This window comes from Salvia hispanica, chromosome 3 (genome assembly GCF_023119035.1).
Source record: "Salvia hispanica cultivar TCC Black 2014 chromosome 3, UniMelb_Shisp_WGS_1.0, whole genome shotgun sequence".
Classification (NCBI taxonomy): domain Eukaryota; kingdom Viridiplantae; phylum Streptophyta; class Magnoliopsida; order Lamiales; family Lamiaceae; genus Salvia; species Salvia hispanica.
In genome coordinates, this window is record NC_062967.1 from 52,859,689 (window position 1) to 52,876,670 (window position 16,982).

The following is a 16,982-nucleotide window of genomic DNA, read 5'->3' on the forward strand; positions in this document are numbered from 1 at the left end:
CGTCCACCATTAAAAGTCCCCTTTTTTGGCGGCACAGATTTTAAGAAATGTTAAGAAAAGTGAGAGCAAAAATGTTAGTTGAATATAGGTTCCACTTGTATATAATAGTTTTAAATGAAATGTGAGTGGAATGAGTTAGTAGAATATGAGACCCTATTGCCATTTATAGTAAAGTGAATCGGGACTCTTATTCACAGACGGACTAAAATAGAAAAACGAGACTCCTATTCACGGACGGAGAGTGTAACTTTTCCCCAAATTAAAACTGATGTTTTCACCGAAAAGTGCTAAAATGGCAGAAACGCCGATAATCAAAACAACGTCGTTTATAGTGAAATGAGGTAATTTGCTTGTAAATACGCCCATTTGAGATATTCTACATTTTCTCCTTGAACTTTTGAAACTTTTTGATATTTCCCTAAATCGAATGAAACTTTCTAGTATTTCCCAAAACTTTTTAGCTAAATTCAATGTCTCTACGTTCCTTGCAATATATCATAAATTTTTTTTAAACATATTGATACCCAAAAGGATTGGCATGACAAATCATGCAAGTCGGTTTGTTGTCATGTCCATACAACCCGATAAGCCCAAACTCACACACAAACCAACCCACTTCATTCTAACACAAATACTGACAAATAAATTAGCAACACGATAACAATATGATAACAACCCCATACGATAGCCATAGAAAGTCTATATAATTTTTATGATAATAGACTACATAACCCAAAACGACACAATAAACAAACAAATGAGACTTAATACCACCCAGTGGCGGACCTGTGGGGGACCCATGGAACCACCCAGTATGCTTCTTTCTTAGCCTTTAGAGCAGAGAGTGGTGAGAGTTCGATTCCCAACTGGGGCAGTTTATTTGTTTTCCATTGAACTTTTTGATTAAGAATTTATTCACTCCTGTTTACTGATTCTTCTTATATCTATAAATGCCCTTATTTGACTTGAGTTTGATTCTTACAACAATTTTATTTTTTAATTAAAGATTTGAGAGTTCGATTATCACTATAAGAATAATTACTATATTTTCTTTCATTTTACAATAATTTATCTATTTTATATTTTGTCTTTCTATTTATATCACTTTTTCATTTTAATTGTTATATTGCTAATATTAAGAATTCAGTTTAAATCTTTCTCTTCTTCAATAATTTATGTTTTATTTTATGTATATTTTAAAAACTCTCTTTTCCAACATATGAAGTTGGGTTTTTTTTTACGTTGACGTTGCATTTATCAACAATCACTTTACATTGGTTTGCTTAGTCATCGGCGCTAATAAATAACACCGTACTAAGAACATTGGTTTGGAACCCCCATCGTAAAAATCCTGCGTCCGCCACTGATACCACCTATTAATTTTATGCTAATTTCGTATTCAGAGTCCAAAATTATCACCCCTTAAAAGATCTACCAAAATTTCAATTTTTCCAAGAAAATGCTTACAAATATGTTATCTTAAAAATGCTAAGTGAAACTCATTCGTGCTCGCTCTCAAGTCACAACTTCTATCTCGTAGTCACAATTATTACGGCTAAAATTGCCACAAAAATGATTTCCAAAATCTACAAACAAAACTAACATAACTCATGTTTTTGGAACAATTTGGTGGCAAAGGCGACGTATTTCTGCTCAGCCACCAAACTCGAACGCGGCTGGAGTCCTGGTTCACCTGCAGCTGAACCAAGGTGCTCGTCGTCTCTGCAGCTCTCCGCATCAAAAAGAGGTTGAGGATGAAGTCGCAAGTGTTTCTGTCAGAATCTACGGGATGTCGTTGTTGCTTTCTTTCTGCCACACCATTGTTTCGATCTGGTTGATTGGAGCCTCGGGTGCTTTCGGATCTTGGGTTTTTACGCGTTTGGCGCTGTCCCACAATTTCCCGGCTTTCCCAATTGCAAGAATGAGCTCGAGCTGTTTTTGCTGCTGCTCCTACATGAAACTCAGACGAAGAATCGGAGTAAGATTCAGATATCTATGAATTAGTAAACCATCTAAATGAATAACTATTCAAATCATTACATTTCTTCCAAATATGCAAAGGAAATTAGATGAGGCATCTACTACATTAAACAGTTTATCATTAATTGGAAATCTATGCTAGAATGCATACTTTACATACAAAAAAGTACTCAGAAAATTTAGGCTGAAATTCCAACACGGCTAAAAAGTATCCAAGACCGATGCAAAGACAGCACAAACACAACCGTGAAGTGGTAAAGCAAACCAAAAGGCATATTATAGTCTTATGATGCTCTCTCTTCCAAGATTGCAACAGGGGGCGAGGAGGGTTTTGATTTTCAACAACGTTACACGTACTTTGTGCAGAAATTACCAGCGTAGCCCTTTTAAAAGATTAAATATAACCAATCCAAGTGAAATTGCAGAGAACGAAGAGGAGACGGGAGCATTTTCTTCTGCCTTTATCATTTCCATTGATAATGAGAGCTAAACGGAGACCAAAAAAAAAGAGTTCTTTTTTCTTGCATTTTGCTGCTTGGCCGGTGATGATAATGGTAGTATAAGGCTTTAGTTTAATGATCAACATATCTAAGGTTAAAATTCAATAAAAAATATAGATACCTGCATAGAAAGTAGAACCTTCTGGATTTCACCTAGCTCCTTCTCCAAAACGTCACTTTCTGCAGCCAATGCTTGGGTGGCCTGGGAGTTTTTCTGGACCAACAATGCTGTCTGATACAAAATGCAACAAGTTTTTGAATCAAAACCGAAAAAAAAACTTCATTTGATTTAATAACCAATTTAGAAAACACGCAAACACACAATAACAACACTCTCCAAAAGTGAGAGCAGCACCTTCATAAATACACATAAACGAACCAATGCAGGAACGAACTTTTGGGCAAGTTTTTGACAGCACAATCATCAATCAAGAATCGACCACTGGTATGAAGTCAATATTGTCGGACAAGAATGCACATTGTACATCATACTCGAACAACCATTCCCAATCAATCTAAACGCATCAAGAGTGCCCAAGTAAAAGCAACAAAGATTATATATACAACTAATATCTTAAGCACTAACCTTCATATCACTCAAACAAAAAGGGCATTCTAACAGTATATGCAGCTTTCTAGTTACTAAGCTTCATCTACTAGCATTCACCTATCAAGAATCACTCCAACCCATTCAAATTTACTTATTCGTAAGCACATTATCTAAGATGGTAGCCAATCAATCTGACAACTTTTTCGCCCTCCTTACAATGGATGCACAAACAGCTAGAAAGCCTCATTCAGTCAAGAGTCGAAAACATGACTTATCATCCTAAGTGCTACAAATTTGTCTACTTTCCAAATGCTACCAAGGAAGAAATACTTCAATTGAAAAATTTTGAGTTATGGAGTGGGTCATTCTGTATGGTTTCGACAGAAATTGGTTTATCGAACCAATTTTCGTGCGTTTTTTTGCTCTTCGCACTCAATTCGTGCTTTAATTTGCAACGAAAATCGAGCAAATACACTATGCTATCAACAATTCAACATCATGATCCAAGCAATAACAAGAAATCACCTCAGCAATGGGCTCCTTGAGAGCTTTCCGATTGAGCCGGAAGCGAATCCCGAGCTTCTCGAGCCGCCTCGCCAGAGCCTGAACGATTGTGGCGACGGCGCGCGAATCCTCTTCCAATTTCTCCACCCTCTCCAGCAAATTAGCCGGCCCTGCGGAGACCCCAACGCCGCAAGTCCTCCTCCACTGGCGGCGCCGTATCGCCGCCCCGGCAGCCAATCCAGTCACGAGAACCACACACTGCCACGCCAAAACCCTGGTCCCCAAACCGGGGCCCATCTGCAGCCCGCATCTGACTGCGGCATAAACGCAAACAGCTGCGGAGGATGAGAGGCTGACGAACTCTACGAGGGAGAGAAGGGCGTCGAGGCCGTCGGCGTTGGGTTGCTGCTGCTGTGAGGGTTCTTGGAATGAATCGGTGATTCTTGCGGCGGCGAAAAGGCGGGTGGAGATGTTTTGATTGGGGAAATGGGACCTCGAATTTGGGGGCGGAAATGTGAATTTGGGGAAATTGGAGAAATGGGTTTGGGGGGATTGGAATTGGGTGGGATTATTGCTTGTGAAGATGGTGTGAAGTGTGAGCGCCATTGGTGTCACTCAAGTGGAGAATTGCATTACTTTGAAAGAGGGAGTGGACTTCAGCTCGATGATTTCTACCAACTCAACCGCGAATATATACTGCATTTTTCTACTATTTCTTTCTTCATTGCTATCCTCGCTGCAGATTGCCAGACAATTGTAAAGTTGGGGAAGTGTTAGGGTGTCACTGCCTTTTAAAATAATATCATACTAATCATTTCTAGCCAATAATTTATATACGTGGACGAATAATAAGCTGTCACGTAGCAAAAATAAAAATAAAAATCTGAAAAAGACGGCCAACAATATTATGTACACTATACATCAATTTTTCTTGGCCAACAATATCCAACACGCTATACAACAATCTATAGATTGTTGTGTAGCGTTTATAATATTGTTGTATAAGTGGTGTCAAGGTGTCACTTTAAGAGGGTTGTCATTTTAACACAAACCTATAAAGTAATTTAATAATAAAATGTGAGTGAGATAAAGTTAGTAGAATGTATGGCCAATGACCAAAAATAGTAAAAAACAAATACTCCATCCGTTCCATAGTAATAGAGTCATTTTACCATTTTGGTACGTTTCATAGTAATAGAGTCATTTCCATTTTTAGTAAAAGTCAACACATTTTTTCCATATATTTACTTTACTCTCTCTTACTTTTTCTCATTTCATCTCTCTACCTTTTTCATTTTCCACTTTACTCTCCTTTTACTTAACTCACCTAACACAATTTTTCTTAATTTCCGTGCCGAAAAGAAACGCCTCCATTACTATGGAACGGAGGGAGTACAAAATAGGAAGTTTATTGGTGGATGGAGGGAGTACTATGTTGTAGATGCCCTAAATTGCATCGGTGCTACGGCAAGAGCATGTCCGTGCTCGCCGCTGCGCTCTTGCCGACAGCACGGACGTGCTCTTGCTGAAGAGCACCACCGTGCTAATGGCAAAAGCACGAGCAACAGACGTGGCATGCTCTGGTTGGCCAACGACAATGCTGTTGGTTTATCATTTTTTTAAAATTAAAAAAAACTGAAAAATTCAAATTTAATAAAAAAAATATTTTTCCATTTCCCAATAAAATATATCCATTCTTTTCCACTTTTAATTTATTTTTTCATTATTTTTACCCCAAAATTCACACTTTTATGTATAAATACCCTCATTTCAACACAAAAAATCAAACTACATCAAACAACTCTCTCAATCTCAATTTTTAGGATTTTAATTATGTACTAATTTTTAATTTTTTGGTAATTTGTAATAGTATTTCGGGTATTTTGAATGCATTTTAATATGTGGAAATGTTTTTAGTAATTGAAGTATTTAAAGTGAATACTAGAATGATAGCCCCTTAATGGTATAAGAGCATGCTCTTGCGGAAGAGCATGAATGTGAGGGTTGTGCTTTTGCGGAAGAGTAAGGAATTAAAAATGAATAAACGTGGCCCGGGCCCACATCCATGCTCTTTGGCAAGAGCATGGATGGGGATGCTCTAACTCTCGAGTCTATTTTCTTTCGAGAAAAATAATTACTCCCTCTGTCCTATTAAAAGTGAGACGTATTCATTTTTAGAACGTCTCACTATAGGTGAGATATTTCATTTTATGGTAAAAAGCAACACTCTATTTCTCTCTTACTTTCTCATCTCTCATACTTATTCTCCCAACTTTTTTTACACTTCTAAAAGTATGTGCCCAAAAGAAATGTCTCACATGTAATGGGACGGAGGGAGTATTTATATCATAATATTTGATTGAATTCATCAGTCTTATATGAGTAGCTTTCATGACACTTATTTTTCATTGAAATTGGCGATAGAGTAGAAGTGAATTTTCCCCCGTAGACAAATCAAGAGTACTTCAAACGTAGTTGTCTAAGTAGACTTGAAATAACTACATTTCTATCTTTTCAATCAACTTTAGAGGTTTTATTCTTATGAGTCGTTTAGTTTCACATAGATAAGGATTCATAACCATGTTAAATCCTTTGTTTGTTTGCCATTTTGGTCTAGTTCAAAGCCCGTGTTTTCCAACTGAGGCCTGAACTGTTGACCCAGTTCCATCAAGTTTCGTATCTAACTCCATATCCAATTGAGTTAACTGTCCTCGATTTCTGTGACCAATAATTCAATTTTTCCGTTTTGCCCCTCTCTCATTTTCTAATTTCAAATTGAATCAAATTCAATTTGACTTCAATGAAGAAAACCATACTCCACAAGCTTCCCATAAACAATAGTTAGAACACTTTGTATCTGCCGTAACACCCTTTTTCTCACATATTTGTTGAAGTTGTGTTATCTCACTTGTAAATGTCACGGTAGTGTACATACATGCTTGTTGTAGAGGTAGTTTGTGAGATTCGTTTTGTTGATAACAACAGTTTTTTCCCTTTGTTTTATGTGCGGAAAATTTAACGCGTCATTTCTGAAATTTTTTCATTTATGGCACCTTCATTATCTACCTCCACAGTGATACAACCCCACGTGGAGGCCTCATGACGAGATCCATGGCGAGGCGGCTGCGGGAGGATCTCTCTACTTTTGTGCAAAAGGCCATGCTGGAGGAGTCCATGAAGAACGAGGAGCTCGCGATGAGGAACGTGTTGAAAAATGAAGGAGGAGGGGTTCCAACCGACCGGGTGGGATTTGACACACCAAACCACCCGGCTGGGTACAACTCTCTGGAAGAGTCGCGTTCAAGTTCCACCCGGCCGGGTAGCCTCATCTCCACCCGCCCGAGTGCTTCGTCGAAGGCATGAAGAAACCAGGGGCTTTCACCCGGCCGGGTGATTTAGCACCCTAATATTCACCCGGCCGGGTAGAGTGATGCAGGATATATTGTGTGGGCCTTTTTCTTGGGATTTGGGCCTAAACTATAAATACCCCCTTTTCCATTTTATTCCTCAGTTTTTGCTGAAATCATATGCTTGAAAGATTTGTTCCTCTTGAAGAGGTTTTTCATCTAATTCATAGATTTAGGTTGCTTGGTTCATCAATTCCTAGTGAAGTATGGATCAAGTTAAAGTATGCTTTGAGGATTGTGGTTTCCTTGAAGATCTAGCCATGAACGCATGTTAGTTATGTTGTAAGTGCCTTAGCATACCTCAACAATGACTTTGTATTCCAATTTTCACTCTATCCAATGTTAATCCTTCTTGTTCATCTAAGATTCATTAATTCTTGTTAGGTCTATGTTTTTGCCTTTATTTATCTTGATAAATTGAAAACCTATTTCACCAAAAAAATAGTTGATCAAGCATCTATCATTGGGTTTTTCCTTGGGTTATTGGATCATGAATTGCATAGATCTATATCACACAACCATTTACGTTTTGTTAGAAGATATAATGAACATTTTCCATTACAAAGTAGCATACTTTTGCATTTCTATTTGAAGCACAATACGCATATGGGTAGACGTCATAGGAGGCAGTTTATTGGGCATTATTCACTTATAAATCGAATTCCACCACATGTCCAACATATGAACCGCCTTGTATCCATGAGCGACATTGATTGCTTAGTGAACCTCCGTTTCGATAGGAATACATTTGAGTGATTGTGTGTTCTTCTAAAGGAAGTGGGGGAGGGGAGTTGAGAAATAGTAGGTATGTATACGTTGAGGAGCAAGTTGCAATGTTTTAGGGGGATACTCTTCCACCACAAAAAAAGCGGATAATAAGTTTCACCTTCAAGCGGTCGGGTGAAACTATTTCACATTACGTGCATCTTGTTCTATTAGTTGTTATCAAACTACACACCAATTTTTTCCTAAACCAGAACCTGTCACGGATGATAATGATGACCCAAGGTGGAAATATTTTAAGGTACTATGTTCACTACAAGGATAATATAGTTTAATAATGCACGAAGAACAATGCTAAATGTATCCACTTCTATCGTACAATCATCTTTTTGTTTTTACTAGTAATGATGCGTAGGGGGTGTATTGGAGCCTTAGACGAGACGTATATCAACGCCCTTGTCGGCAACATGGACAAGCCACGTTACTGCAATCGAAAAGGACAAATTGCAACTAACACCCTTGTTGTTTGTGACCGCATAATTAGATTCACGTTTTTTTACCTGGGTGGGAAGGCTCAGCCGGTTATGCTCGAGTGCTTCGAGATGCGGTCACCAGAGAAGATGGTCTGAAGGTTCGTAAAGGTTGTCATGTGTCTCGAAGTACTCGAGTGTTCCAAGTGGACTCTAGTATGTCACACATCGACTAAGTGGAGCCAACATTTGATTGGATTATAGTATGTTTCCTAATGTTATGGTGACATAATTTTAAATGTGTATTTCCTCGTGTTATGGACAATAATCTTCTGCTCCATTGCATTAGTCTAGGAGTTTGTTTTTTTAGCATAATTTCGATTCTTGTTAAACAAATTTTAGTTCGTTTATTATATGTTGTGTGTGGACTGGGCCTCGTTTTATTTGTTATGCAGCGTGGGAATGTAGAAATCAACTGAAGACGGTGAGCTCTTACCAAACTGCATTTTTGGTTGGGGGAAGATGAGGTTATTTTGTGCAGGGAATGAAGCCAAACACAATGGTCTTTTTTACAAATGTCCAACAAATATCAAACATTCTAGATCGTGGTGTGACGATTTTCATAGTAGACTTGACGATGATCGTATCCGGAATTTTGTCTTAAATCAAGAATACTGGCCGGATAAAATTGCTGGCGTCATGGTGACTTCCAAGGAAAAAAGGGTGTTCTCTAGTGAAGTAGGTAGTGGATCATGCTATCGATGTCGGACAGAGGCAAAGATGAACATCGTTTTGGCTTTTCATTGGGATAATGCTATTTATTTTGAGTGTTGTAGTTGAGATCATGTTCTAGCTTCTAGGGTCCTCTGGATCAATTGAAAAAAAACTTATGGACATATGAACTAGATGTCAAGTATGTAAATTTTGTTAACACTTGGTTGTATTTGTACTTCTTTTGTCCGTGTGCCTAGGTTAAATGCTTGATTTTTAGCAAAGGTTATGAAGTTTAACATGTTGTTGAAATTGATGTATTTGAGAGAGTTCAGTTCATATATTTCAATCACTTACCGGTTATGCTCTACAATTTGGATATATTAGTCTTGCTATTTTTTTCCCATTTCAGATATTTGTTATTGCTACAAAATTTAGTCGAGATTTCACTAGAAATGTTTTTTTTGTATGAGATTTATGTATTATATGGTTGCAATTACGGCGTTGTTACATTTTCTTTTGCTACGGGTAGTACAATTGAAGGTTGTGGGAGAGTTGTGGAAGGATATGGGTGAAATCAGCAACTGAGTTGGAGCTTTGAGAGAGTCTTTTAGCTCTTAGATTAATGTTGATTCAAAGTAAATAAGACTCATCTTTGTGTGCTACATGGTGAAAAAGAAACAGGCTACCCAACTTTTTATTTTTGTTTGGATTTTGAAATCTATTAATTATACTAAAATGAAACATATTCTATATTAAAAAAATTTCAAATTGCGTATCAATATTTTCTGATATGCTTCAGTAATATGGGTAAATGATGGAGTTTTTAAGTTTGGAATATTTCACTGTCTTGTTTATACAATTTGTACACATTTTTTTATAATATGAGAAATTAGTGAATATTGTTGTACTTATATTTGCCAAAAATAAACATCATATTCTAACTAATATAGCGATAATTCGAGTTCTGTATTATTATGTTTTTTAAATAGTTAATAAAAATATGACTAATATAGCGATAATCTTGTACTAATATAGTGATTATCTTCTACACAATAATTTATATGCGGTATTTATATTTACCAAAGAAAGAATAAATTTGCCTATTTTTTTATAGACAAAAAATTGTTAGTAGTGTTTCATGAATATGACTAAAAATATGGAGAATATATGCTTTTGTAGTATGTAACAAAGTATGGGATTGGTGTAGCATTTATTCATCTACCCACATCAGTATTGAATTGGATGTAAAAATGGGGTCAGTTGCTTAAAAAAGAGTGATCAAATTAGACAGAAAACCACTATGTTCAATGCGGCAATGAAACCAAATTCCACTTATGTATTATTCTATTCCAATTTTGAAGGAAGCAACAAGAAGCCTACATATCCAAATTCGGCTATATACACACACATTTCTTTCAACAGCTCACACACCTTTGTTCTATTGCATAATCATACGAAAGAAACCTATGGCCCGCAAACTTCCCCCGCAAAGCTCGTTCTTGTATGCGTCCAACTGAACACCCGCGCTAGATTCACTGCTGTTGGGCACCATGATGAGCGACAACAATTAGGATGGCACAGTAGTGTTTCCGAGTTGCTTCATCCTTGAAGCCAAGTCGGTAATTGAACACGAACTAGGCTATGCTTTTGATTGGGTTGCTCTATATGACTGGTTGCATTTTCTGGAGAAACGTTACAAGATGTTCAAGGAGATGCTACAAGTGGGCAGCAGTACTGGGACGTGCAAATGAACCTTGTCATAGCTGGAGAAGGTGTTTAGACTGAGATACTACCTGTAAGAGAAGCTTTCTATCATTGTTTTTGCTTTACGTCTCTTCATAACGGTGTTGACCCTCGTTTGGCGTACCTTTACAACGGACCCATTTGTTGGTGCATACTTCAGCCATGGAGACCCTGCATATCACACGTTGGTCGATCTATTCGCACACAGTGATGTCAAGGTTGAGTGGGAGAAAACCGTTATTGTGCTCTCAGACACTTAGGAGTCAGTCGATAATGACTTTGTTTTCCGCAAGTAAAACTGCTACGGACACGGCAACAACAACGACGAAGCAACCGACTCAGAGCCAGGTGATCACGTTCGCTGCAAGCTTGTGTTTGAGGAGGACTACCCACCTTATATGCTATCAACAAACAACAAGGGTCCGATATACTATAGGGTTGGTGAAGATGGGAAATTATCTAAGAAAGTGGAAAATGAACATAGCAATGGGTCAGGCTTTCGTCAGATGAAGCCTCGCATCCCACCTAAGGTTTCAATGCATTCTTGTGACTCCAATAGCCCCATCATGTGGTGGAGAATGCCCCGTAAGCTGTCGATGTGAGATTTGTTGTACTTGGTCCACATCTATTTTGTTAGACTCACAAAGTGCTATTGTGTGCCTTGTAGAAGCTGAAATATGCGTACTTATCTTTTTTTTTTTTTTTGGTAATGTGCGTACTTATCATTTTGATACTTGAATGTGTTCAAGTATGTAACAGATTATGTAGCCTAATTGTCCTTAGTGGGAATGATATCAATGTATTTTCTAAGTTGTTATTAAGTAATGAAGAAATGAATGTTTAGTAGCTTATTTTTGTTAAAAAAAATTTTGTATATTTTTATGATTAATTTTTTGTTCAGATTATTTTTAGTATTTATTTTTCATAAATATTATTGTTATTACTTGTAATTTAATCATAATAAAAATTAATCAGTGAACAATAGTACTTATTAGTTAGTACTCCTTAGTAATTATTTATGTTTTATACATTGATTGAATTAATTTAATCAAAATCAATAGAAAACTTTAACAACTAATCAAGCATATTAAATATACTAATTAAATTTAAAATACTGTATAAAATATATTTATAACATAGGACTAAAAAAATAATCAAAAGCATTAAGAATTCTTATATCTACTTTAACAGAGCCCTATCTTCTTTTCTTTTTAATCGCGTAATTTGTTTATCTTCGTCTCTATATCCATGATTTCTAATTTTAATTAACGAACAAATAAATCAAATTTTCCGACCTCATCAATAGCCGTCCTTCGAGTTGTTCCTTTGAGGAATACTCAAGAAGGTCCTGTTAGTTGAACCAGGTATGAGCAAACGGTATTCTCTCAGTAGCTCCATAGCTTTGTGAATATGAAACTTATGTTGACCTGATATGCCTTGCACTACCTTAGTGCCTTCCAAATGAACCTTCAACTAATATCTAATATTGGGTATCATAATAATTTGTAAACTATACATGCATCAAAAGAGTAGTGTGACAATACATAAACAGAAATAACATTCATAAACACACCAAGTCTTAATCCTCTAAGCAACAAGATGCAACAAAGCATAACTTAAAAGTTTTTAAAGTCCAGACTTATCTTCCGAGATATACACAAAAAGATATAAAGCAAAAAGATGTTCAAAGACAAAAGAAGCATGAATGACTTCTTCAAATAAGGAAAGCATCGCCAAGCTCACCATATCACCTGAGGTGTTCTTTCTCCATGGCTTCAAGAACATAGACATGTTTCTTCACATCAGGCAGCCCCATAAAGATCTCAAGCATGGAGTTCTCTTTCCCAATGATATCTCATACATCGTACCTTTGAGCATCAGACAGACCTGATATGTTGTCATGGTGACAGAAGATTTAATGTCTAGCTTTGTCGAGGTCCATGTCATATCCAATGCGGGTGGACAGAGTATCCAAACGAGCATTTATCTCGGCGTGTAACTTACGAAGAAGTTTGAGCAACCCTTCACCCTCATTTGTCCCTTTGCACTTACGACTAGCTTTCTTACTTGAACATGGCTCTTTTGAGGTGCTAGAAGTACTGTTCTCTAGCCTCGGATCCTCCAGTAAAGTTGACATGTTCGTCGGCTTATATGTCCCAAGAAGACATGATAATCACCCAAACTGTCATTGTCAACGGTTAGGGACTAACATTGTCTCTACGAAAGTGTGTAACATGTAAATTACCAAAGCAAATCAGTAACATATATACACAGTAAAACACGAGCAGTATTTGGTAGTAAAATACAATCCTTGGAAATAAATTTTTGGTGCAGTAACATTACAAGCAAATTCATACTGTCAAAGTACATCACTAAAATATGTAGACAATATGTTTTTATATTATGTAACAAAGCTTTCAAATGTATATAGTAATATACGAACCGTGCAATTTCACTGACCCGTAATATTGATAGTAACATAAGAGCATTTCATTCATGTTATGAATAGAATAATAGATCCTATTTTCGGTTTCCCATTATGCAAAAATAACATACAACGCGAACAAATCTGACTTCAGCAACGAAATATTGATAACATCTTGCAACACGAGATACATAGACGATGATTCGCAAAAAATCTAAAGCCTCTATCATTTGTATAATTGAACGAGATGACCATATTCAAAATCTCAAATCTACCACATATCTCCTCTATATGTAATACATGATCGATAATACCTGCAATGAAGTGTGGATGGCCAATCGCGTGCGAACGGTGAAGTCTCCAACGGCGCCAAAGTGTTAGAGTACTCCCACCGAAATTTCAGTATGTAAAAGGAACAAATTGAAAATAATTTGGATTAGGTCTATAAAGACTGCAATTGAGGGGCGTATGCGTCATTTAGGCTGTGTAAATCAATTTACAACATGCCTACTAAGCATCATATGGGCTTATTATTTAGTACAATTTAGGAGTCGTTCGCTAAGTCTGTTTTGGCTTGGGCAGAATAAAAACAGTTTTGGCTTGGGCAGAATAAAAACAGAGGCAGAATTAATTAGGACTGGCCCACTTGCATCAGATAATATACTAGTGTTCACCTTTTCAGATATGGGCTCTATTCTAGTGTAAAATGAATTCCAAATTATTTAAAAAGGCGGTCCATTAACACCGATTTGCCCATATTAACCCTAAACGCATTCAAAATTTTCAAGTCCCCGCGCATTATCAACAAACCGCGGCTTTTTTGTTCAAATATTTCATTTTTTGCAGGTTTAAGTATACGTCCTCATTTGAATTCACACATCGAATACGCACGACTGGAGCTTCAACTCGGATAATCTCTCCCCATCCCCTTCGAATTTCAAAAGTATAGTGTTTGATTGTTGAAATTATGAAAGTGCTACTTCAGTGTTATTTGGTATGCGATGACTTACCGCGATAGAGTTTTTTACAACTTCTAGAGTTTCGTTAGATGCCTTTTTGATTATTATGAAATTTTGATTCACTGGTAGGAGTCAATTTCTGTTTTCCAATAAATTTAGCAGCTGCTATAATTGTGTTTGTTTGGGTAGAATCGCTACCAAAGTGAAATTATGTGCTTCGGCGTTGAATGATTATATCGAACACGTTCTCAAATTTGATGGGGTTCAATACATGGAATTTTTTGGCAGGTGTAATGGTTGAGTCACAACACGGTACCAGAGTTCGTATGAAAGGCATTCAGGCATCTGAAGGATTGTGTGTCGTTTGGCTCTCTGTTTTATGCAAAATGGTGTTGTCTAAATCAGTTATATAACTTTTGGTTTACGATTGTGCCATTACGGGCAGGAATCCCGAGCTCTGCTCGTCGGAAATTCCGCAAGGGTGATTGAACTCGGAGGACGTGGACCGTTCGGGAAGAGGAAATCTTGGTTGTATCAATGCTCAAACTCCTTGCTAGGGGATGGAAATCCGACAATGGATTTCGCACAGGGTATTTGGGAAGGATTGAAGATAACCTGCGTGTGGAATTCCCAAATACCGACCTCAAAGGAAATCCCCATATCACATCCAAGATAACAGCATGGAAGAAGAACTACATCAGTTTGACAAAAATTTGGGAGTTGAGCACAAAAAGATGGAAAATTTTAGGGCTCGTCGTTTTACCTGCGAAATTACCGTTGTAGAATGAGACCTTTTCTCGGCAGAAGTCTGGATTTTGATGATGCGAACTAAGAGCTATGTGTGTGCCATCTTCCTCGCTGTATAGGGTTTGTGGAGCTTCAGTTGTGGTGGGAGAAAAATGATTGCTGAATGAAGGTGTATTCAAAAACGAGAAGGATAATTTGGGAAAGACATACCTCATCTCTTGATGACGTACCCGGTGTGGAATTAAAAAATATGTGGTTCCCAATTAATTAAAAATTGACATTTATGATTGTAACAGTGCAAGCTTTGGCATTTTTTCGGGTAATTAAGACACACCGAACACACGAAATTGACCAGAATATAATATGTTTCTGCCTATATCGGACACACCGAACCAGTCGTTAGTGTAATAACCAAACATAAGTTTTGTAACCCATCTAGGCTCAAATTCTCATCTAGAATGGCAACATTAATGTTAAATGCCCCAAGCTCAAGCTCATCTATCGAACCAAACGACTCCTTAATTACATTGTCTAAATCTAAGGAATGTCACTATTTTGTGTATATTTAAATTTGACATTTATCATATTCAATAAAAGGATAGTGATAAAATGCAAACTCTAAATATCGTATAAACTCCAAACAACGATCTGGACTGTTAGAAAATAACAACAGATGACAAAATAATAGCAACAGAAAATGTCAACACAATATCAACTATTAACATTGTATTGACATTTTTTGTTACTAATATTTTGTCATATGTTGACATTTTCTAATAGTGCAGATCATAGTTTGGAGTTTGTACAATATTAAGAGTTTACATTTGATCACATCCATTTAATATAATAACATTTCTAGTCATTAGATGTTTTTAATCAATATGTGGAAATTTTGAGTTGTGAAAATCTACACTTGTTAAGTTAAAGCAATGTATAATTATTAAGACTCCCTTCATTCCTCGCTAAGTGAGACTGTAACAGCCCGACATTTCAGGGTATAATAAATACGGCGACTGCTACCTAGGCGGACTTAAATGCAACAAGAACGTAGGCTAGGGTTTCATTTAAAGAGATTTAACCAAGGTATTTAATGAACTATTAAAGCAATAAGTCCACGGCTTAATCAAGAAAATCAATGACGGATAGAATACCACAATTAATGCTCAAAATGACAAAGATTTGATAAATTCCAAAATGCATCATGTCTCGATATTCTAAATAATAATGAAATAGTTTAATTCAAATAAACGGAAAGAGTTCATGTTTTCAATGGAAGCAACCAAGAGAAAAGTAGAGTCATGTATGAAGACACAACCCCACTCAATGTTTCAAAACGATCATATTATCATTCAATTTATTTGCTCAACACCGCCAACCGCTCGTCGCTGCTCAACCTGCATATAGGGAAAACACATGCAGGGCTGAGTATTTTAAACATACTCAGTGAACTCATGCCAAAACATTTTAATAGATATGTCATCCTTACCATAGTGAATTCGAGTTTGCATTTATAAAAGAATATCATCGAGTATCACAAAATAATTTCATAGACTGGCCAGTCAAACAATACCTCCCATTTTCTCATCAATCAATAATTCCATAGTGCGACGAAAGTGTGGCCACACTATTCGCCCACGAGACCGGCTGACTAGCAAGGACGGCTCCCGATCCCAACTGTGTACACTAGCCTGATAGGGTTTGCGGCCCTACTCAGACCCGAATTCGTTTTTATAGCCCTATAGCCTAATGGAGCGGACTCACAAACTAGGCATCAGGCACATAACATAATCAAAACAATCACAGGCATGGCATAACATTTTAATCCACCCTTATAACACCATAATCAATATTTTGGTAATAAAAGAGTTTAGTGAATAAAGCCCACCTCGATTCCTTAGATCACAAGTACGTTCTTCCTCTTGCTATCACACCGAGAGCGCGAGTTACCACCTTTAGTTTATGTGTATCACAAGTAAGTCTCAATCATCTACTCAAATTCATGCATGTTCCTAACGTTTCCCTTTTTCCCCTCGATTCGTTTTATATTACCACTCAAAAATCAAGGGATGATTATCATATCACTCTCTATTCACACCACAACACCCAATCCATCATCAAAACATGTCACGCATGAGTGTTTTACAACACACATCACACGCACACACACAACACACATGCACGCACACCGAGGCATGCACACACACACACACGATCCATACACACACACATGCATCCCATATTCATCAATTGTTTCCCCTTT

The 16,982-nt window shown here is 37.0% G+C and overlaps 1 protein-coding gene across 1 annotated transcript; it reads right to left on the bottom strand.

Annotated features, from left to right (window-relative positions):
* Window positions 1–1,432: 1,432 nt before the first annotated feature.
* Window positions 1,433–4,274, bottom strand: LOC125211294. The gene is made up of 3 exons (XM_048111025.1): window positions 3,556–4,274; window positions 2,602–2,712; window positions 1,433–1,950 (listed from the first exon to the last, which is right to left on the bottom strand). Exons 1-3 carry the CDS (start codon window positions 4,138–4,140, stop codon window positions 1,783–1,785), a joined length of 864 nt encoding a protein of 287 aa, XP_047966982.1. The 5' UTR covers window positions 4,141–4,274; the 3' UTR covers window positions 1,433–1,782.
* Between the last annotated feature and the right edge of the window lie 12,708 nt (window positions 4,275–16,982).